At 37.9% G+C, this 24170-nt stretch overlaps 1 protein-coding gene across 1 annotated transcript in view; it reads right to left on the bottom strand.

Moving 5' to 3' along the window:
- ELOVL2 (ELOVL fatty acid elongase 2) overlaps positions 1-24170 on the bottom strand; it is a 73027-nt gene that overhangs the window by 24144 nt on the left and 24713 nt on the right. The window contains exon 2 of the mRNA XM_053921218.2: positions 2220-2283. Within this exon, the coding sequence (XP_053777193.1) occupies positions 2220-2283 (64 nt within the window). The remainder of the gene's footprint in view (positions 1-2219; positions 2284-24170) is intronic.

The raw sequence follows: 24170 nt of genomic DNA, 5'->3' as shown, positions 1-24170 counted from the left end.
GCAGCCTGGGGTAGTGAGGAAGGCAACCATGTGGGCTGAGAGGATGTAAGAAGAGAGCTGATGGAGCTGTGTGGGAACTTGCCGAACGAAGCATGGACTTGTGGGAGATGCTTTGGAACTGAACTGTGACCAGGAATGTAGACTTCTGCTTCTCTGAAGGACGTACAGGGAAGCCACACTCTTGGGACGTGTGCCTCTCTGGACTCTACCATGATCCAGTGGAACACAGCACATGTTTTCCTGAACCACTACATGGAGGCTGAGGATAATGCACCCCAGGTCCTGAAGGAGAGAGCTGCAGTGAGAGGATGGCGACTCTGAAACCCACAAGTGTACTTTGCAGAGGGGATGGAGAACTGTTTGCATAGCTGGCTTACAAATTGATAAGAATATGGGGAATTGCTGGGCATGGTTCTGGCCTGTAGCCTGCTGGGGAGCAAGGGAAGTGCTGGGTCTTCTGGGAGAACAGGGCTCTGAGCAGGAGTGCTCCCAGCCCCCACCCCCCTGAGGCTGGAGTCTTGTAAATAGAAACCTGTTTCCTTCAACACTGATTGTTGGGCCGTGTATCAGGGCAACCTGCGGACAGGCCCTAGTTTGCTGGGTTATATCTTTGCCACAAAGGACACTTCCATTAAAATGACCAAACCTAAGTAAACAACAAGAATCCTATCCTTAATTGATCCCATATTCATGTTATCCCAGGTCACGATGATTTTACTGATGGCAAAGTTCAATGTGAAGTTGGCTCAGAGAGACTATTACTTAACTCTCTAGTGGAAGTGTCAGAAAGCCACAGTCACCAAGAAACCCTGCATGCTTAAGTTAGAGTGTCATGCCCTCTACACTACCCACTAAAACTGTAAGGCAGAGAACGTATTAAGTAAACTAGGTTACAGGTATCCCACCCTGCCCATCCCACAGGATCACCACAAGTATAAAATGGAAAAAAAAAACCCCCAAAACAAACTCTAATCTCTAAGTAATTCTGTTTAAAGATTTTGAGAAACAAACAAAAAACCCTCTGCATACCCCACCCCACCCCCAATAATGCTGAAGAAATACTTCGTAGATTTTTCACAGCTTTGTGACCCAGCAATGCTCAAGTGAAACAAAACATGCTGTTTAGAATTTATTCATTTATTTGCAAAATACATAGTGCCTAGCATGTTCCTAGAACTGTACTAAGCCCTGGAGAGAACAGTCATGGTTCCTGTTCTCATGGGAGGAGGAGGGGCAAATTCCCCGAAAGCTTTGTCAGGGAAAAAGCAGCGTTTAACCTGAAGTGAGAGAAGGGGCTCACTAAACTTAGGGATGGAGTAGGAGACAGCAGGCAGGAATTCAAGGTTGAGGAATAGCATATGGAAGGATTTTATATATTTGAGGAGGTAAAGGACGTCAGATGTCAAAGCGAGTAGGGAAGAGTGGCACTGCCTGATGGAGAGGCAGCTGGGGCTAGATAATACAAGGGTATGTAGTCCACACTGAGAAATTTGGTTTTTATCTGAAGGACACTGAGTATCACATATTATGACTTAGGCTTTCAAAGTATTATTCCAACTGATAGTAAAAGATTGGAGGAAGGGAGACTAGTTAGGATAACTTATAACCACTTAGTGCTGAGTTATTAAACATATATCAACTGGCACATTGAGTCGATTGCCACATTGCAGTAGTCTTCAGTGACTGGTGATGGAGGAATGATCGAGAGACTCAGAATGACTGAGAGTTTAGAAATTCCATCTAACAGACCTGGGCAGAGAAAGATCACACATCTTTAAAGAAAATTTATCAAGATCGTGTCAGGGCAGAAAGACTATATATGACCGTGCATGTGAGGAAGGTAGAAGGTGAATGGGCAGTGGAGAGAGGAGAGAAGTAGCATAAGTTTAGAAGGAAAGCTACAGCCTACTTTGGTAGCCAGTTTTTGGTAACTTTGGTAGCTAGAGAGACACCAAAGGAAAGTAATGCACTGCATTCTATTCCTGCTTTCTGCTCCCAGAACTTTTAACCCCAGGAGAGGTTGAGCAGGAGAAATGAGGCCTCCCGGATGCTCTGGGAGAAGGATAAAAAGGGTGAGGAAAGTTAAGACTCTAAATGTTAAGTACCACACTACTTTCAGGACACCAGAAGTGACATAATTCTCTTGTATATAAAAAAACCCAAAAAACAAAACAACAATTGTGTTCCTTCCACATTAAGTTCTCAAGTAGTTCACTCACCTCGAGGTCCAAACATATTGTCCAAAAAAACATTGATTTCATTGTCAAAAGCCTTTAGATGCTCCTGAAAAGATAATGAAAAAATGATTAAAGGGTTTTTTGGGGGAAAATTCTCAAAACAAACCACTATCTACAATGTGCAGTTAATAGAATCTCTAAGGGTCCTAGGTTCAAGGACTTTCAACTGCAAAGAGAACTAGTAAATGTAGCCTTTTTCTCACAAGCTTCTAAAGATTTGGAAGCAAACAATTCCTCTTTCATTTCCTTAGGCAAGGGTAGTTCAGAAAAACAGTGTTGGTACATTTAAACATCAAAGGGTTATTGACCTTATTTCCATTTCCTTCTAAAATGCTTAGGGGTATAAGCGTTTCCATAAGTAGTTTCTATTGTTGCAGTTAACATAAGTGTGCAAGCAACAGGGAAGTCTATGCCTACAGGATGTCATGTAGTTATTGAATGAAAATACAGCTGAACTGCATTTCACTTAACTAAATCTAAAGCTTTAAAGGGGACTTGTTTTTTAATGAAGGAAATTAAGCATTATAGCTATTTTTCACTACCATTATATTGTTTGTTTTCAAAACTTTTCTATATACTAACATCTATTCAACAGTATAGTAAATAGCATCACAAGGGTACATCACATTAATTATTGCCACTTTAACTGAATTCAGATTGGGACTAGAAAATTTCTGCTGAGAATTTTAAGGTTGATAAACTGGTTTCTGGCTCTGGATTTAGCTCCTATTCATGTTGGTCTGCTATTATACTTCTCAAAATACCTGCTAAGGTATCCCTACCCCTCTAAAAAGGTCTAGAATACCTCCTAAAGCAAAGCGAAGAGACACAGCACTCCCCAATGTTCCTAGAATAGGGATCTTTGATGAGGATTTGGGGCCCATGGACTAGTCCCTGCCTAGGTGTGAGTTGAGTATGATGGCCCTCAGAAGTTCAAATAGAACCCTCTCTACAGTGAATAGCTAGAGTACAGTCAAAAGCATCTTATTCTCAAAGAAAATGTTAAGCGTCAAAGAGGAGAATTAACTGACTGGCATTTGAAGAGAAGGTCTACATCTTTGGTGATGGGCACATACCATTTAGACCTCTTACTTATTGGTGACTTTGATCCTGAGAGAAATTTCAAGGAAACTTAGATCTTTGGGAACTTTAGGAAGGAGGAAGAAGATTAGAGACTAACACTTATTAGTACCTACCACTGCTGTCCAGTTGATTAGGAACTTTATTATTTCACAATATTGCTATAAAAGATATTTGGGATAAACAAAGCTTGGAAGTTTTTAAACAGTGTTTTAATCTTTGGTTTCTAGGAAGGGCATCTCAGGAGACCTCCAGACTTGAGAAAGGTCAGTTACCTAACATCTCAGTGTGACAGACTGTGGTTTTTGTTGCTATTAAAATAGGGCAGCTCTGTCTAGATCTCTCAGTTTTGAACAAAATATGTTACCATTACTGATGTACCTATCCTCAAAACAAATACCAATGAAATCTTTCTTTCATTGCCACACCCCCTCGCAAATGTTTAAACTTTTCCAGTTCATTTGCTAAGGTTCAAAATCCATTTTCCAACATTTGTAGACCTAAGAACACTAATTAAAGGTCACAGATATTGTATTATTTCTATAATCATGCAAAAATGTAGTCACAGTGGAAGAGCAAAAACTAAAGTAAGTAAAGGGAAGACATGAAGAGAAAGCAGAGAATGAAAAAAATGAATGAGAAGGGATGTTACATTATTTCAGTCATTAAATAGTGATTCATTGACCAATTATCTAAGTATTACTGTGTGCCAGCACCAAGTTAGATTACAAAATACAAAGTCAAATGAGACATGTCCTTATCTTCACATAGGATATAGAGAAGTAAATCAATAGTTACATAGTATCTTATGATGAGAGAGAGGTTTACAGAGATGTGCTGTAAGAACACAGAGGGAGGAACTATCATTCAGCCATTAAAAATAGAGGAAATCTTGCCATTTTCGACAACATGAATAAACCTTGAGGGCATTATGCTAAGTGAATAAATAAGTAAGAGAAAAACAGATACCATATGATCTTACTTATATGTGGAATCAAAAAAAAAAGTGCAAACTAACTCAGCTGCAGAGAACAGGTTGGTGTTTACCAGAGGTGGAGGGTCGGGGTGGGCGTAATGGGTGAAGGTGGCCTAGAAGTACAAACTTCCAGTTATAAAATAAGTAAGTCATGAAGATATACAGTAGGGTGACAATAGATGATATTGCATGGTATATTTGAAAGTTGCTACGAGTAGATCTTAAAAGTTCTCATCACACACACACAAAATTAAAACTGTGTATATACCTAGATTTATTGTAGTGATCATTTTGCAATGTGTAAAAATATTAAATCATTATGTGGTACATATGAAATAAACAAAGAGAACATAGAGGTAGGAAATTTAACTGAGATCTCTTAAAAAGAGAAGCCTCCCAGCAAGAACTGCTGCTGTCGCCGAGTTGTGAAAGATTCTAGGGCAGACAGAGAAGAAAAGAGCATTTGAAGGGGAAGATCGACATACACAAATACACTGAGACATGACTTGGGCAGTGTTTACGGACAGGGTCTCTAGTGACCTATATGACAGAAACAAAGCCAATGCTAACAAAATCAGAAACCTGGAAAAAATTACTTCTTTGTTTCTGGGTTATTTAATACAGTTAATAAGGATATAATCTAAAAAGACAATGATGAGATGAGATCAGAAGATCAAAATTTACCCTGGATTAGTAAAACATGAGTACAGACTTTGGATAGTGTTAGTCAACAAAGGATGGACGGTTAAGAAAAGGTGATGGAGAAGAGCTTGGGTAGTGAGTTACAGCTGTACACTGGGTTGTCTATGTGTAAATGCAAAAGTGTACCGGACAATTTCTCAAGACTAATACCATAACCTAGGAGCTATGGAAACCAACGAATGACCTGCAGTACTTCATTCAGCCAACATCTTTGAACAGCTATTTTGTACACAGTACTTTATTGGACATATGAAGAAAAAAAGGGATGCAGTGGTTGACTCAGAAGCTTACAGACAAATTGGGAAAGTGATAGATACAAAGGTAAAGAGAAAACAATTGGGAAGAAAGAGATACACAGAACTGCCACAATGATGGAAGTCACAGAGTAGGAGTGATGACTTAACATGAGTTTTTCAGATGGCTAAGGTGGTTAGAATTTGGAAAGATTAGAAGACAGGGGAGCAGTACTGCTCTTAGACCTGGGCTGGAGTGCTTTCCTCAACTCTGTATAGTAGAAGGCCCCACTCTGGTCATCCTTTGGCCACATCCCTTCACGCCGGGAAAAAAATCGTTTGAACCAAGGGAAATGCCTGCCTATGACCACAGCTTCCCCATTCCGGACCATGTTCCAAGTGCCCCAGGCCAAAGAATTCTCTGCCAAACAACAATCCTCTGAGCCCACTTCTAGAACAACATAAGTGGTTTCTCCTTGCCCACTTAGTAAAGTCCATGTTCCATGACTTTGAATTCAATTTGTGACTATTTATAGCAATAGCTGAAGGACAGAAATATTGTGAGCAAATTGGCCTTATTTAGTAGTGTATCCCTGAATGCCTACCATATCTGGTGATAATGTAAAATGTACAATCACACTGGAAAACAGTTTAGCAGTTTAGTAAAAACAAACATTCAACTATGATCCAGTATGCCACTTCTGGGTATTCACCAAAGTGAAAATAAAGCTTCCACTCATGCAAAGACTTGTACACAAATATTCCTGCAGCTTTATGTATAACAGCTAAAAATGGAAACCTCCTAATTACCCATCAAAAGGTGAATGGATGGCCCTGAGCAGAGTGACTCAGTTGGCTGGGCATCGTCCCGAGAAGCAAAAAGTTGCTGGTTTGATTCCCAGTCAGGGCACGTGCCTAAGCTTAGGGTTTGGTACACGGGCGCATACAAGAGGCAACCAATTGATGTTTCTCTCCCTCTCTTTCTCTCTCTCTCCCCCTCTCTCTCTCTCAAAAAAAAAAAGTGAATGGATAAACAAGTTGTGGTATAGCCACACAATAAAATACTACTCAGCAATATAATGGAGTGAACTATTTATCCACATGAATGAATGTCAAAATTATGATGTTGCATTAAAGAAGCTAAACAGCAAAAAAAGGAATACACATCATATGTTTCCATTTATATAAAATTCTAGAAAATGAAAACGTGTCTATGCGACAGAAAGCAAATCATGGTTGCTTGGTGTCTTCAGGGGAGGGGAACAGAATATCCTTCAAAAATGGGGGTGAAATATGGGTATTTTCATATATGCATAATGAAAGACTTGTAGCTAGCAGAACTATACTACAAAGTATGATAAAGATGTTTTTCATGCCAAAGGGAAATAATTCCACATGAAAAGTGTGGGGAACCGTTCCAAGTGTCGGAAATGTGGCTCAGCCCCCACTCGGAAAATCCAGTGGAGAGAGAGGTTGGTGGGCAGGACCCACGTCCATGGATAAGTTCTCCAGTGGGAAATCAGGCCTGCATTGTACTTAGACTGCTATGAGACTTGCTCTTGCTAAAACTCCCTCACCCTGAGGCAAGCAAATGTTTACTGAGTATCTGTATCTTCTTAAAATCTGGGCTAGACCTTCCAGATATGTCCTTCCAGGACCACTTATCCCTTTACATTGCAAATGTCCTCCTTTGATGTATTCAGCGACACCCTCTCCTTCAGTGGCACTGTTGTGTGAAACTTGAATTAAGCTCAATAGCAAGTTAATCAGTGTTTTTTATATCTTCAGATCAAAAGGTTTCAGAGCTGGCATAGCAGAAAAAGGGCCTCTGCAGAGCTCATGCTCATATTTCTTGTGCTGAAGTACATGACAAGACACAAAGTTGACCAAGAAAATAGGGGCTGATTTTTTTTGCATTCTGGGTAACACTGATACTGTAGGACAGTTTCACTCAAGGAGGTGAAAGGTTTGTTTTAGAACAGAAAATATTACTGCAGTTTTGTTCATGTTCCAACTCTCCCGCATGGCTATCTCATTTCATTCAGTGTCTGGTCAAACGGCAACTGCTTACATGTTTCCCTGATTCACCTCTCATGGGCCTAATTGTAAAGGGGAAGAAAACATCTGCCTCATGGTGTCCTGGTCTGTGGTACAGAATCGTTCTCCATTTCCTTACTTACCCTGTATCTTCCTTATAGCACTTATCATTACGCAAATTATCACTGGCTAATTAATTTATTGTCTGGGTCTTCTACTAAAACAACAGCTCTAAAAGGCCGTTTTATTTTCAATTCTGAGAACAATGCCTGGCACATAATGGGAGCTTAGTATTTATTGTATTGATTAATGAAACTCATTGTAATCCTTCACAGTACTCACTCAATACTTACTTCATATTTATTGCATCCCTAGCTATATTTTAATATATGTGATCTGGCTTCAAATATATTTTTAAAGATCCTTAACACTCAACACTCAGTATATCATGTCTACTGGACCCAATTTTATTTTTTCTGTTTCTGTTTTAGAAGTTTCATCCTTCCAAAGAACAAAGATAAAACTTTGTTTATATATTTTTAAAGTAGAATAAAACTCATTCTATCTTGCAATTAACACTGAGTCCAGTGAGTTCTTCTATAAATCTAAGATACACTTTGAGTCTTAGTGATATTATTATTTTCTATATCTTAAAACATTCTGCTATTTAACCAACCTAGTAATTATGTCATTAATATTCATCAACCATTTCAATTTATGCTAATAAAAATATAGGAAAATGTAAGAATGATGTAATTGCCTAGAAGGACAATGCAGTAGTCCAACAATTTTCAGCCAGTGTACCACAAGAGTTTTTAAAGCATGCAAAACCTGACTATTTAGTCAGGGGCACTGACCTCTTTTCCCTTAGAGTGTCAAATTAAAAAAAAAGAAATGACAGCAGCCAACACAACAATAGCTGTTCAGTGTAAGTGAATCAAAATTATAGCAATTTTTTCACCAGATCAGCCAAAATATACCTTTTGGTGTGCTGCATAAATTTAGTAGTTTATGTGTGCTGTAAGATGAAAAAGGTGGAAGATGGCTGCAATATTCAAATAAGCAATCACAATTGCATCATCCTTCATTTTTCTTACTTTACCCAAAGTATTGCATTGTGCTTTAAAAAGATACAGAAGTTACAGAAGTAACATTTTAAAAATTTTATATTTTTATTATTGTTCAAGTACAGTTTTCTGCCTTTCCTCCCTACCCCTCTCCACTGCCTAAGCCCACCCCACCTCCCTCCCCCATTTTCACCCCCCACCTTGTTATTGTCCATATGTCCTTTATAGTTGTTCCCGTAAACCCTTCACCCTTTCCCCCCATTATCCCGTCCCCTCTCCCCTCCGGTCATTGTCAGCCTATTCTCAATTTCAATGTCTTTGGCTATACTTTGCTTGCTTGTTCGTTTTGTTGATTAGGTTCCTGTTAATGGTGAGATCATATGGTATTTGTCTTTCACCACCTGGCTTATTTCACTCAGCATAATACTCTCTAGTTCCATCCATGCTGTTGCAAAGGGTAGGAGCTCCTTCTTCCTCTCTGCTGTGTAGTATTCCATTGTGTAAATGTACCATAGTTTTTTGATCCATTCATTTACTGATGGGCACTTAGGTTGCTTCCAGCACTTGGCTATTGTAAATTGTCCTGCTACGAACATTGGGGTGCATAGGTTCTTTTGGATTGGTGCTTCAGGGTTCTTAGGATGTAATCCTAGCAGTGGAATATCTGGGTCAAAGGCATTTTTAGTTTTCTGAGGAAATTCCATACTATTTTCCATAGTGGTTGCACAAGTCTGCAACTTTTTAAAGCTTTCATTGAGCACACTTAAAGGTCAGAAATTTTTATGTTCTTAAACTTCAGTGATCATACAAATAGCTGAGGATCTTGCTAAAGTACAAATTTTCATTCCACTTTTTAGGACAGTGAGTTTCAACCTTTTTCATCTCATGGCACACATAAACAAATTACTAAAATTCTGCAGCACACCAAAAAATGTGTTTTTTCTGATCTGACAGAAAAAAGATGTTATGAATAAAAATTCATTCATACCAGAGGGCTATTGTTGTGTGGGCTGTTGTCATTTTTTTACTTGACAGTCTAAGGGAAAAGAGGTCTGTGCCCCCAACTAAATAGTCAGATATTGCCTGTTTTAAAAATTCCTGTGGCACACCAGTTGAAAGCTGCTGGTCTTGGTTGTGGCCGGAAATCTCCCAGGTGACGTTAATGCTACTGGACTAAAGAGCACACTGTGAGTAGCAATGATTTAGACGAGGGTCTCTTGAAATCTGTTTGGGTTTTCATCAAACTAGTAGTTTTCTGATGTACTCATCATAAAAATACTTTCTTGATTACTTTTTAAAAACCTACCAAGTATTTTATTACCTATTCTTCTATATAAAAATCAAATTTGTTATTTTAATTATATCACCATTCATTTCACAGGCATTTTAGTAATGAACTGTCTATGCAAACCCACTTATATACTATCTACATTACTCTCAACAGAAGTGAAATCACTCATTTGGCTGTATTTTTCCACATTTGCTGCACTTAAAATACAGTTTCTTAAATACAGCCTCAAGAAGAGTGCAGAAAGACTGGTGTCCTATCTGGATCGGGACATTACATTTCTGCTAAAGTTTCATAGGACTGCACTTGCACATTGCATCAGTTAGCCTTGGCAACAAACATGACCCAGTACTTTTCATGTCAACTGCTGTCAAATTCAAGCTCTACCCAAGCTACACAACTGGTTTTTTAAACTGTTACCACTTTTGAGTCTATCTTCTTTATTTCAGCCCCACCTTCGCCCTCTGATAAGATTATCTAAATTACTAAGCATATATGTATTTTCCCTTTACGTTTACTATATTTAAACCTTTAGGTACCTATATTCAAACTACTAATTAAAACAAGTTACATAACTTGGGTGTTACGGACTAAATGTCTGGGTCCCCCAAAATTCATATGATAAAGCCCTAACCACCAATGTGATGGTATTTGGAGATGCAACTTTCAGGAGATATTTAGGTTTATATGAAGTCTTGAAGGTGGGGCCTTTATGGTGAAATTAGTGACCTTATAAGAAGAGAAACTAGAGTGACCTCAGCATCACTCTAGATGGAACAAGAGGACTCCTTTGTGTCTCCCCTTAGGTTTATAAGTTTATAAACCTAAGACATCTATATAATCTGGCAAAAGTTCCTCTGCTCAACACACAAAGAATTCTCTGAGAGACCCACTCATCAGTACACGTGGAGGTGGACATACTTGAACGTGTATGGGAGGTGGGGCTGGGGAAAGGACAGGGTTGGTGACTGCAGATGCAGTTGGGTGGCCATCGTGGTAGTGGTAAAGGAGTCAGGGTGTGGCCCCCACACTACAGCCCAGTAGAGGGTAAAGGGGCAGACGAAGGAATGGTGTCTGAGAAGCTTGTTCCCTGCCCCCTGCATTGAGGCAAAACCCAGTAGCATCAGTGGAGGTGTCTCTAACAGCACAGTAGTGATGGGGGCCATTAGTAACCAGGAGGCAGTGCTGCAGACTTGCAAACCAGCCTCTCCCCCACCTGCCATATCCTCCCACGTGATAGTGGTGCCCCGAGATGGAGGTGACCTAGACACAGTGGGGACACCCACCACTCCAGTCACCCAGAATTCAATTTCCAAAACAGCCACTACTCCTCTCCCCCACTTCAACCCTGGAGCCACAAGTGGTAGGTAAAAGAAAACAAAACTTGTGCTATATATAGCACCAGTTACTGGAAAACAAAAGAAAGACCTGCTAAACTATTAAGAACAAAATGGTATCTAAACAATAGTCCACTATCTAAAATGTTCAGGCAGAAGAACAATTCATTAAGTACCATAAACCAAAATAATATGCTAACACAGAAAGAAATGACAAGTCTCCAGACACCAATCTCAGAATCTTGGAAAACTGTAATTTAAATGATGGAATTCAAGCTGGCAGTCATGAAGAAACTCAATACAAGAAAACCCAGCCCTGGCTGGTACGGCTCATTTGGTTGGAGCATCATCCTGCAACCAAAAGGTTGTGGGTTTGAATCCTGGTCAGGGCGCATACCTGGGTTGTGGGTTTGATCTCTGGTCTGGGCACATACAGGAGGCAACCAATTGATGTTTCTCTTTCTCCCTTCCTCTCTAAACAGCAATGAAAAAATGTCCTCAGAGGAGGATTAAAAAAAAAAAAAAAAAGGGAACCTCCCCCAGAAAAGCAGTTCAGTGAGCTCAGGAATAAAATGAACAAAAGAAGTACTTTACCAAAGAGGTTGAAACTTTCAAAAAGAACCAGATTCACTATCAATAAATGAAATAAAGAATGCATTAGAAAGTATTAGAAAAAGACCAGAGAGAAGAGAGAATTAGTGAACTTGATGATAGAAATACAGAAATTTAGGTGAAAGAAGAAAGACAACTAAGAGTTAAAAAGTGACAGAACTCTACAAAAACTATTTGACTATGTTTAAAAAAAGCAACATAAAGATGATGGGTATCACAGAAAGAGAAAAGAGAAAGAAGGGAACTGAGAGCCTATTGAAAGAAATAATTGATGAGAACTTTCCATACCTGGGGAAGGACTTAAACACATTCAAGTGTAAGACGATAACAAAACACCTAATTACCTCAACACAAAAAGACCTTCTCCAAGATACATTATATTGAAACTGTCAAAAGTTAGTGATAAAGAATTCTCAAGGCATCCATGGAAAAAAAGACAATAACTGACAAAAGAAACCACATCACATTATATTCAGATTTTTCAGTAGAAACTGTATAGGCCAAGAGAGAGTAGAATTAACATATTCAAATATTACAAGAGAGAAACCACCAGTCAAAAATAAGATATCCAACAAAGTTATTCTTTAGATAAAAAGGCAAAATAAAGGATTTCCAAGACAGACAAAAGCTGATAAAATATGCCACTATAAGATCTGCATTACAGGAAATGTTTAAAGTTCTTCCACCTAAGCAAAAAAACAAATGTATACAAAAACTGTGAGTGAGGTGACAGACAGACATACAGAAACATGAAACTGCAACTCCATGTCAGAATAGAGTATTACACACTTAATTATAACATAAAGCTTAAAGGGAGAAAAGCATGAAAAATAACTATAGCTACTATAATTTGGTAATGAATGCAAAACAAAAAATTTGTGACAACAAAAACATAAAAAGGGAGGAGAAAAAGCACTGAAATTGTATAAGTGAATGAAGAAAAAGGACTATTTTACTTATAAGACATTTTATAAAAACCTTATGGCAACCATGAAAATAAATCAAGGCCTGAGAAACAAAACATTAAAAAAGACAGAAAACAGAAAAATATCATAGAAAACCACAAAACTAAAATAGCAGACAGAAACACAAGGGAAGAGCACCCAGAAAGCAAAAGATAAAATAGCTGTAGTAATCATACGAGGTCTGTCCAGAAGGTATCCAGCCATGTAATATGAAAAATAGAGACATTTATTGAAGAAGATACAAGAAACATCGTACATAGGACAATGATGCCTCAGTCCCCTTCAAAGTAGGCACCTTGGGACCTCACACAGTTCTCCCAATTGCCATCAGCTGCCCTGCCATATTTTCCTGAATCTCACTGATGGTCTGAAATCTCTTCCCTTTCAAAGGTGATTTTAGTTTTGGGAAAAGCCAGAAATTGCAGGTGCCAAATGGGGCTATAGTGGGGCTGAATCACCTGGGTGTTTTGATGTTTCTCCAAAAATCTCTGCAGGAGATGTGATGCACGAGGCAGGCACATTGTTGTGATGAAGCTGCCAATCACCAGTTGCCTGTAACTGCAGCCTTCTGAATCATCTGAATAGTTTCCGTGGAGGAATGTTCAAGCTTAATGCAAAATCCGATGCAGATTCGTTGTTTTACTAGCTCAGTCATTTTTAATGTGATGGCCACAGAGTACACATGCTCACCCAATGGCATCTACTGCCCCCACTGACCGTCACAGAGAAGTCGCCATTATTCACACATGCGCATTCCATTCCTCTCTCCTTGGCTGCCAGGTAACATTGATGTTGTGCAAACCATTCTTGTTATATTAACAAAGGCTGGACTTTTTCCAGACAATCTTTGTATATAAAATCCATAGTCACCTTAAATGCACATTTTGTGGTGTATCATGTGCACTTTATTGCCCTAATTTTTGAGGGAAAAATAAATATGTGCATTATATGTGGGTACAATGACTACATCCCATGGGTATAATAATAGATATAATAGTCCCATGTATAATGCACACAAAACAGTGGGTGCGAATTACATGTGGGAGCACATTATACATGGCGAAATACATTAAATGGCTTGAACTAACCAATCAAAAGGCATAGCATAGCTAGATGGATTTAAAAAAAAAATTCACCTACATGCTGCCTTGAGGAGACCTGTCTCAGCTACAAGGACAAACATAAGCTCAAAGTGAAGGACTGGAAGACGATACTGTGGGCAAATGGTTTCCAGAGAAAAGCAGTAAGAGCAGTACTTAGATAAAATAGATTTCAAGACAAAAAAGGTAACAAGAGACAAAGATGGACACTTCATAATGATAAAATGGACAATCCATCAAGGAAACATAACACATACAATATATAAGCATGCAGTCTAAGAGCAGCAAAATATATAAAGCAATTATTAATAGACCTAAAGGGGAAAATAATAGTATGAAACTTTAATACTCCTCTTACACCAATGGATAATTCATCCAGAAAGAAAATCAACAAGAAAATAGCAGCCTTAAATGACACTAGATCACATGAACTTAACAGATTTTGTAGAACTTTCCACCTCCAAAATGACAGAATACACATTCTTATGAAGTACATATCAAATATTATTAAGGATGGAACATATGTTAAAACACAAAAGAAGTCTAATTATTTAAAAAAAAATACAATCATACAAAGCATCTTTTCAACCACAAAGTTATGAAACTAGAAATCAACTGCAAGTACAAAATCTACAAAAATCACATTTTTATGGAGATAAATGACATGCTGAACAACTGTTGGGTCAAATAAGAAATTTAACAAATCATATGATACTTAGAGGTAATTAAAAAATGAAAATATGACATACTAAAATTTGGGGGATGCAACAACAAAAGCAGCATTGAAAGGGAAGTTTATAGCAATACAAGCTTATCTAAAGAACTAGTAAAGAACTAAGTAAAATTTCAAATTATCTAACATTATACTTTAAGTAACTAGAAAATGAATAAACAAAGCCCAAAGTCAGTAAAAAAAAAAGAAATAATAAAAATCAGAACAGAAACAAATAAAATAGAGAATAAAAAGAAAATAGAAAAAAAATAAAACTAAGAGTTGGTTCTTTGAAAAGATAAACAAAATTGACAGACCTCTTGCTAGACTCACAAAGGAAAAAAAGAGCAAAGACTCAAATAAATAAAATTAGAAATGAAAGAAGAGATATTTAAATGGATACCACTAAAATACAAAAGTATATACAAAAATACAATGAAAGACTATACACAGCCAAATTGGACAACCTAGGAGAAATGGACAAATTTTTAGAAGCATACAACCTTCTTAGACTGAATCATGAAGAATTGGAAAATCTGAATAGACCAATCACAAGTAAGGAAATTCAAACAGAAATCAAAATCCCCTCCCCACCACAAATAACAAAATCCAGGAGCAGATAGCTTCACTGGTGAATTCTACCAAACATTCAAAGAAGAATTAATATCTACCCTTCTCAAACTCTTCCAAAAAATAAGGATGTGGGAATGCTTCCTAATTCATTTTACAAGATCAGCATTATGATGATACCAAAACCAAACATGCAAAAGCATCAAAAGAAAAGAAAGCCACAGGCCATTGTCTAAGATAAACATAGATGTAAAAAATCTCAACAAAATACTAGCAAATCAAATAAAACAATACATTAAATAGATCATATACCACAATTCTCAGTGGGGAAAGAACAGTCTCCTCAATAAAACGAGAAAACTTAGTAAGCACATGCAGAAGAGTGAAATTAGACCCCCAAAAATGAATTAAAGGTTTGGACATAAGACCTAAACCATAAAACTCCTAGAGAAAAACATAGGAATTAAAGCTCCTTAACATCAGTCTTGGTGATGATTTTATGGATTTGACACCAAAAGCAAAGGCAACAAAAGCAATAATAAACAAGTGGGGCAGGGCTACATCAGAATAAAAGCTCCTGCAAAGCAAAGGAAATGATCAAGAGAATGGGAAAAAGTACTTTCAAATCATATATCTGCTAAGGGGTTAACATCAAGAATATATAAAGAACTCATACAACTCAAGAGAAAGCAAACAAACAATCTGATCTTAAAGTGGGCAGAAGATCTGAATGGACATTTTTCAAAGAAGACATACAGATCTCCAACAGGTATATGAAAAGGTATTCAACATTACTTATCATCAGGGAAATGCAAATCAAAACCACAATAAGACATTAACTCATGCCTGTTAAAGTGGGCATTATAAAAAAGACAAGAAATAAGTGTTGGCAATGACGTAGATTGTAGAAGAAAGGGAAGCCTTGTGCCCTGTTAGAAGGGGTTGTAGTCACCATGGAAATTGGTGCAGCCACCATGGAAAACAATATGAAATTTCCTCAAAAAATTAAAAATAGAACTGCCAGTCACTCTCCCTGGCTTCAAATTATACTACAAAGCTACAATAAACAAAACAGTATGGTACCGGCAAAATAAATAAATAAATAACAGACACACTGACCAATGGAACAGAATTGAGAGCCCAGAAATAAATGCACACATATACAGGCAAATAATTTTCAACAAACCCCCCCCCAAACATACAATGGCAAAAAGAAGCCTCTTCAATACATGGTGTTAGGAAAATTGGAGAGCCACATTAAAAGAATGAAACTAGACTGCTATTTGACACCATATATACAAACTAACTCAAAGTGGATTAAAAATTTAAATATAAGGCCTAAAACAATGAAATACATAGAAGAAAACATAGGTATTAAACTTATGGACCTTGGTCTCAAAGAGGCTTTTGAACTTGACCCCCAAAGACAAGGGAAGTAAAAGTAAAACTAAATGAATGGCACTACATCAAACTAAAAAGTTTCCATCAATAAACAGCAACAGAAACCATCAATAACCAAAATGGGAGAAGATGTTTGCAAACAATACTTCCAAGAAGGGGCTAATATCCAAAATATATAAAGAACTTATACAACTCAACAAGAACAAAAATCCAATTTAAAAAATGGACAGAGGAAATGAACAGACACGTTTCCCAAGAAGACATACAAATGACCAACAGATATATGAAAAGATGCTCAACTTGATTAGTAATAAGGGAAATTCAAATAAAAACTACAATGAGATACCACCTCATATCTGGTAGAATAGCTGTTATCAATAAGACAAAAAATTACAAGTGTTGGAGAGGATGTGGAGAAAAAGGAACCCTCATTCACTACTAGTAGGAATGTAAACTGGAACAGCCACCATGGAAAATAGTATAGAGGTTCCTCAAAGAATTAAGAATAAAGCTACCTTATGATCCAGAAGTCCCTCTTATAGTTACCTACTTGAACAATTTGAAAACACATATTCAAAAAGATATATGCATTCCTATGTTCAATGAATCATTATTCATGGTAGCCAAGACATAAAAACAACCTAAGTGTCCTTCAATGGATGATTGGATAAAGAAAATGGCCTACATATATACAATGAAATACTACTCAACCATAAGAAAAAAAATGTAATACTGCCATTTGCAATAACATGATGGATCTTGAGAGTATCATGCTAAGCAAAAAAAGTCAGACAGAAAGGACAAGAATCATATGATTTTACTCATATGTAGGATATAAAACAGAAAGCAACAAAGAAACCAAATAAACAAACTCATAGACACAGATCACAGTGTGGTAGTTACCAGAGGAAAAGGGGTGTGGGGGAGCTAGAAGAAGGTAAAGGGGGTCAAATACGTGGTGATGGAAAACTAGACTTCAGGTGGTGAGCACACAATGCAAAATACAGATGATGTATTGAAGAACTCTACAATTGAAACTCATATAGTATTAACCAATGTCAACCCAGTAAATTTAATTAAAAAGCTAGAACTACCATATGATCCAGCAATTCCACTCTGGGTATTTATCCAAAGCAAATAAAAACACTAATTATTTTTTAAAGGTTGTATTTATTTTTAGTGAGAGGGAAAGGAGGGAGAAGGAGAAGGAGAGAAATGTTGATATGTGAGAGCCCCATCGACTGGTTGCCTCTTACATGCTCCCAGCTGGGGGTCTGGCCCACAACCCAGGCATGTGTCCTGACTGGGAATCAAACCAGCAGCCTTTCGGTTTCCAACCTGCACTCAATCCACTGAGCCATACTAGCTAGGGCAAAACACTAATTCTTAAAGATATATGTACCCCATGTTCATCACATCATTATTTACAATAGCCAAAACTGGAAGTAACATCAACTGTCCATCAGTGCATGAATGAATAAAGAAAATGTGGGATGGAATGTGTGTGTGTCTGTGTAAATTAAAACATTATTCAACTAAATAAAAATAAGTAAATCTTGCCACTAGCAATAATATAGATGACCTTGAGGGCATTATGCTAAATGCAGTAAGTAAGAGAAAGAAAAGTACTGTATGATCTCAATGATATGTGAAATCTAAAAAAATAAAACAAGACAAAAAAAAGATACAGAAAAAAACATTGGTGGTTGATAGAGGCAGGGAATTGGGGGTTTGTGGGGTGGGCAAAAGAGGTAAAGAGGTCAAAAGGTATAAACTTCCAGATATAAAATAAATAAGTCCTGGGGATGTAATGTACAGCATGGTAATTATAGTTAATAATACTATATTGTATATTTGAAAGTTGCTAAAAATCTTAAAAGTTGTCCTAACAAGAAAACTATGTGTGGTTATAGATATCAACTAGACTTACGGCAGTTATTGGGTCCTAATATATAAAAATGTTGAACCATTGTGGTGTACACCTGAAACTAATATAATGTTTATCTCGTTACAAAAAAAAACCCCTCAGGGCAAATTCTGAATAGAAAGAAATCTCTTTAACTTGGTAAGGATAATATACCAAAAATTGACAGCAAACATTTTATTTAATACTGAAACTTCAGCTGCATTCTCTAAGACACTGGAAATGAGACAAGGATGCTAACTTTCACTGCTATGTCTAATGTATACTGAAGATACTGGCCAATGCTGTGAAGAGTAAAAAACAAAAGATACAGGTATTGGAAGGGGAGAGGTAACATATTACTATCTGCTCAAAACTGAATCATCAACTTAAAACAACCAAGAGAATCAACAAGTAAACTATTACACTTAATAAAAATTAAGCAACATTACCAGACACGGGTCTAAAAAACCCACAACATCTCTCTACTTTAGCAATAACCAATTAAAAAACAATCATAACAAAAGCATAAATGTCTAGAAATCAACCAATAATACAAAAGCCCTTCATAAAGAAAACTTTAAAATTCTATAAAGGACATAGACAATGATATAAATGAAGGGAGAGACATTTTGTATTCTTATCTGAATGTTTTAAAGATCTCAATTCTTTTCAAGTTAATCTATATCAGGGGTGTCAAACTCATTTTCACTGGGGGCCACATCAGCCTTCAAAGGGCCGAATGTAATTTTAGGACTGTATGAATGTAACTACTCCTTAACAAGGGGCAAGGAGCTCAGTGCTGCTGCTGGGTAGAAACAAGGTGGTGGGCCGGATTCAGCCCGTGGGCCTTGTGTTGGCCATCTGTGATCTATATACTTAATACGATCCCTATCAAAATTTCAGTGAACCTCTTAAGTACCCTGATCAACTTTTACTCTAAAATTTATATGAAATGATTGAGCAATTCCACTTCTGGATATATATTCAGAGAAAATGAAATCCTGAAGAGGTATCTACACTACATGTTCACTGCAGCATTGTTCACAGTAGCCAAGGCATGGAAACAACCTCGGTGTCCACTGGCAGATGAAGGGCTAAGGAAACTGTAGTGTATCTATACAATGGAAGGTTGTGCAGCAATAAAAAAGAAGGAAATCCTTTAATTTATAAGAAATTGTATGAATTTCGAGAGAATTATCCTAAGTGAAATAAGTCAGACAGAGAAAGACAAATATGTGGAATGGAAAAAAGTCAAAGTCAGAGAAACAGAGAACGGAGTGGTGACCATGGGCTGGGGAAGGAGGAAATGGGGAGACACTGGTCCAAAGGCATATAGTTCCAGTTATAAGATGAACACGTTCTGGGGATCTGACACACAGCATGGTGAGTACAGCTGACGACGCTGCATCATATACTTAGAATTTGCTAAGAGAATAGATCTTAAATGTTCTCACCACACACACACAAGGCAATTGTAAGATGATGGATGGTGGTGATCATTTTGCAATACATACGCATATCAAATCATTACACTGTACACCTTAAACTTAGACAATGTCATATGGCAATGATATCTCAATAAAGCTGGAAAAAATAGTAATCAGCCCAACTCTCAAAAGTATTTGGCAGTAAGTGGTTAAATCTTGAGTTTCATATAACATATTTATAATTCTAAGCAACCAAAATCCAACAATCTTAACAAGATGAGGAACACCAGTAGCTGTCTACTCTAAAATTTCTCTACATGTCTTTCAGAGATGCTCGCAGGATACAAGAAGGGTCAATCAAGCCTTTTGTTACTCCAATCTGCTTAATTCACTAATACACAGCATGGGAATAAGAGGTCTGGGTAAAGAATCACCCATTCCCACACAGAGAAGGATTTTTCTTCGATCAAAACAAATAAACCCATGTAGGACTTCCCTCAGTGGGTTTGCAGCAGTCTTTCCTTGGATTATTGGTCAGATTATCATTTTGTTAAAAGTAAACACAGTATTTTTCTGTTGGTAAATTAAAATTATACAAAGAACAAAGCCGCCAAGCAAGCCTAATCCAGTGACACCCTCATTATTTATTTTTATCATTACAAGTGCTGTTACTGTTATTACCTTAAATGCAAGTAATGCAGTACAGAGCTCAGAGGAAGGAAAGTCAAACTTGTCAGTGGATTGCACTGAGAGGCCAGACATATATACTATGCATTTAACCTCATCTCCTTGGCATCCAATTGGATGTTGCAGAAAGAATTTGCATTCCATTTGGCATAAAATCTGAAGAATTTTTAAAAACCAAATAATTGTTAAGTTCTTTGGCTGACTGTGACAAAATTCAGTGACTTCTACCCACTTTTCTAAGCCTCCTGTCCTTCAAGATGCCTTCTGTGCACTCTGTACTCCAGCCCTGTCTAGTTATCTGAAGCTCCCCCAGGGCATCACTCTCTCAGCGCCATTGCAGATGTTCTTCCTTTTGCCTGGATGACTCATGGCCATCTTTTGGTTTTTCCTGATCACTCTCTTCCCAAACTGGTCAAGATCCTCTGTACCTGGTACACAAGACACTCAATAGAGCATTTGTGGAATGCATTTAATAATAAATAAGTTTGCCCAAATCATACCAAGAACTGGGCTAGCAAACTTCAGGCGTCCATTTTTGACCTGTTTTTCTTTTTACAATACTCTTCTTTGATAGGTTTAGAAAGTTTTCAGGATTATGTATACATTAATATATACAAGGCAAGTAAAGATTACTAGGGAGCAGGAAAAGAAGAAAGACACACTGAAAGAGCTTTGATCACGTGTGACCGTATTTTAAAGCAGAGTTACTGTGACAGCAGTAATTCCAAAATTTAAGAGAGCCATAACTCAGTGGGAACCAACTAGTAGATTTTTAAGAGATAAATACCAGTGTTTAAAATTACTAATTTCAATCATGTAGTTTAAATACTTTTCTAATATGCTGAGGGAGTACACATATTCAGAGCATGAGGTGGTGCTCCTGGCTCACTTCTTGGTTTCATAATTCTCTGCAAAGTGGTGGGCAGTGTGGGCAGTGCACTTTGCTCTAGAGCCTGAGCAACATCTTGGAAGGGGAACCCACCCTAAGGAGATGCACTAGTGGTTTTGTCGAATACTGACAAGGATGTGTCAGTAACAAAGCTTTGGACACGAGAGCAGTAATGTTCAGTAGAGTAAAAAGTCTGTTGCATGGCTCAGTTCTCTAGGGGTAGTGATGAAAAAGAATGAGATGTAATTAAATTTACATACTAAGAGACTGGGGTTGCAAGAGAGGAGTGCTTTATGTGATCTCTGTAACATAGAAGAGATAGGCATTCTCCTCAGCTTTTGCACAGAATACTGCATGGAACCTGGTGCCTGTATTCTCCTCTGCATCAGCAGTGGTACCCAGCAGAGTCCACCAATACCTGGCAGAAGCAACAGTGAACCTCCACAAAGTGGCAGTGCTCAGCAGGATCAGCACTCCACAGATGTAGCGATGGATGTTTGCTGGATATGACAACATCAGCCTTATCCAGCAGAAGGGGATCTGAGCAAGAGAATACAACCAACTACTCACACAAATGTCATGATATAACTGCACAGAATTATTTATAAACAACCCCATAAGAATTGCTGGAAAAAATGTCTGGGTATGGGTATATGTTATGAGTAGAGGATACTGCAGGGAATTTGTGAGGAGGCAGGGAAAAAACTAGTGCAACACAAAACATATATACACCAACTATTGTGAGCAACTCACATCTGTATCTCTGGAGCGCAGAATAGGCCCTGGTTAACAAAAATATGAGATAGAGGAGTTCCCACCAAGACGGAGGCGTAGGTAGAAACCCTTTGCTTCCTTGCACAACCAAACGGAGGATAATAACCAACCTAAAATAAATAAACAACTAAAAGTGCCAGAAAATCAAACTGCGTGAACTCCAACAACCAAGGAATTAAAGAAAAAATCAACCAACAACCAGATCGGTAAGGGGGTTGACTGTGCTGGCCAACTCAGAAAAACCTCCAGGAGGTGGCTGAAGGGCAGGGCTGGGTGCCAAGCTCAACAGGCTATGAGGGAGGGACTGACTTAAGGGGAAAACTGAGACTCAGAGCTGACTGTGGGCTACAGCTGGGGTTGCCAAGGTGGGAGTTTCTCCCAGTCTCACATGTGAAAAGTTTGCTAGAGAGGAGCACGGCAAGCTGCGTTTTTCCCTCTCTGCCCCTCCCCCCCACTGGTAGCTCCTGCAGTGCAACAAAGAGGGTTGCCCTGCCTGGGGGAATACCTAAGGCCCCACCCCCTTACAACCTATCAGCTGTGCCAAGACAAAGAAATATGGCCCAAATGAAAAAACAGAGCATAACCTCAAAACTAAGTGATGAGGAGATTGCCAATCTATCTGATAGAGAATTTAAAGCCCTGGTAATCAAAATGCTCACAGACCTGATTGAGCTTGGTTGAAAAATGAAAGATACCTAAAATGAAATAAAGCAAAATATTCAGGGAACCAACAGTGACAGGAAGAAAACCAGGACTCAAAGCAACAATTTGGAACAAAAGGGAGAAATAAACATCCAACTGGATCAGAATGAAGACACAAGAGTCCAAAAAAATGAAGAGAGGCTGAGGATTCTCTGGGACAACCTGAAACGTTCCAATATTCGAATTATAGGGGGGCCACAAGGAGAAGAACAACAGCAGGAAATTAAAAACTTATTTGAACAAATAATGACAGAGAACTTCCCCAATCTGGTGAAGGAAATAGACTTCCAGGAAGTCCAGGAAGCTCAGAGAGTCCCAAAGAAATTGGACTCAAGGAGGAGCACACCAAGGCACATCATAATTAAGTTACCCAAGATTAAAGATAAAGAGAGAATCTTAAAAGCAGCAAGAGAAAAGGGGACAGTTACCTACAAAGGAGTTCCCATTAGACTATCAGGTGATTTCGCAAAACAAACCTTGCAGGCAAGAAGGGGCTGGAAAGAAGTATTTGAAATCATGAAAGGCAAGGACCTACACCCAAGATTACTTTATCCAGCAAAGCTTTCATTTAGTACAGAAGGGCAGATAGAGCACTTCCCAGATAAAGTCAAGTTAAAGGAGTTCATCATCACCAAGCCCTTATTATATGAAATGTTAAAGCGACTTATCTACGTAAAAGAAGATAAAAATATGAATAAAATGACAACAAACTCACAACTATAAACAAATGAACCTAAAAGAAAAGAAAAATAATGAAAACAAAAACTAAGCAAACTACTAGAACAGGAACAGAATCAGACAAATGGACATCACATGGAGGGATTTCACTGGGGAGTGGGAAGGGAGGAATAGGGGGGAAAAGGTACAGGGAAGAAGCAGCATAATTAGTAGGCAGAAAATACAGGGAGAAATAAAAATGGTACAGGAAACAGAGGACTCAAAGAACTTATATGTACAACCCACGGACATGAACTAAGGGGGGAGAATGCTGGAGGGTTTGAGGGGGCTGGGCAGAGGGGGGATAAAGGGGGAAAAACTGGGAAAACTGTAATAGCATAATCAATAAAAAATACTTAAAAAAAACAAAGATAGATAAATATATCTGATTTGTTAAGTCTCAAAAATAGATTTTAAACACTTTAAAAATATACTGACATGGCTTAAATGATTTGTGAATTAATTCATTAGATAGAAATTTGACAACTTTAAGGAAACTGAAATTTAGCTAAACAAATACATATTCTTTTTTAACAAGATTTTATTTATTCATTTTTAGAGAGAGGGAAAGGAAGGGAGAAAGAGAGGAAGAGAAAAGGAGGAAGAAAGAGAGGGAGAGAAACAGTGATGTGTGAGAGAAACATCAATCAGTTGCCTCTCACATGCCCCCAACAGGGAACCTGGTCTGCAACCCAGCATGTGATCTGACTGGGAATCCTACCAGTGACCTTTCGGTTTGCAGGATGAGACT

This window comes from Desmodus rotundus, chromosome 3 (genome assembly GCF_022682495.2).
Source record: "Desmodus rotundus isolate HL8 chromosome 3, HLdesRot8A.1, whole genome shotgun sequence".
In the NCBI taxonomy this organism is placed as follows: Eukaryota; Metazoa; Chordata; class Mammalia; order Chiroptera; family Phyllostomidae; genus Desmodus; species Desmodus rotundus.
Note: the sequence above shows the minus strand (reverse complement) of the source record. Positions and strands in the feature narration are given on the sequence as shown.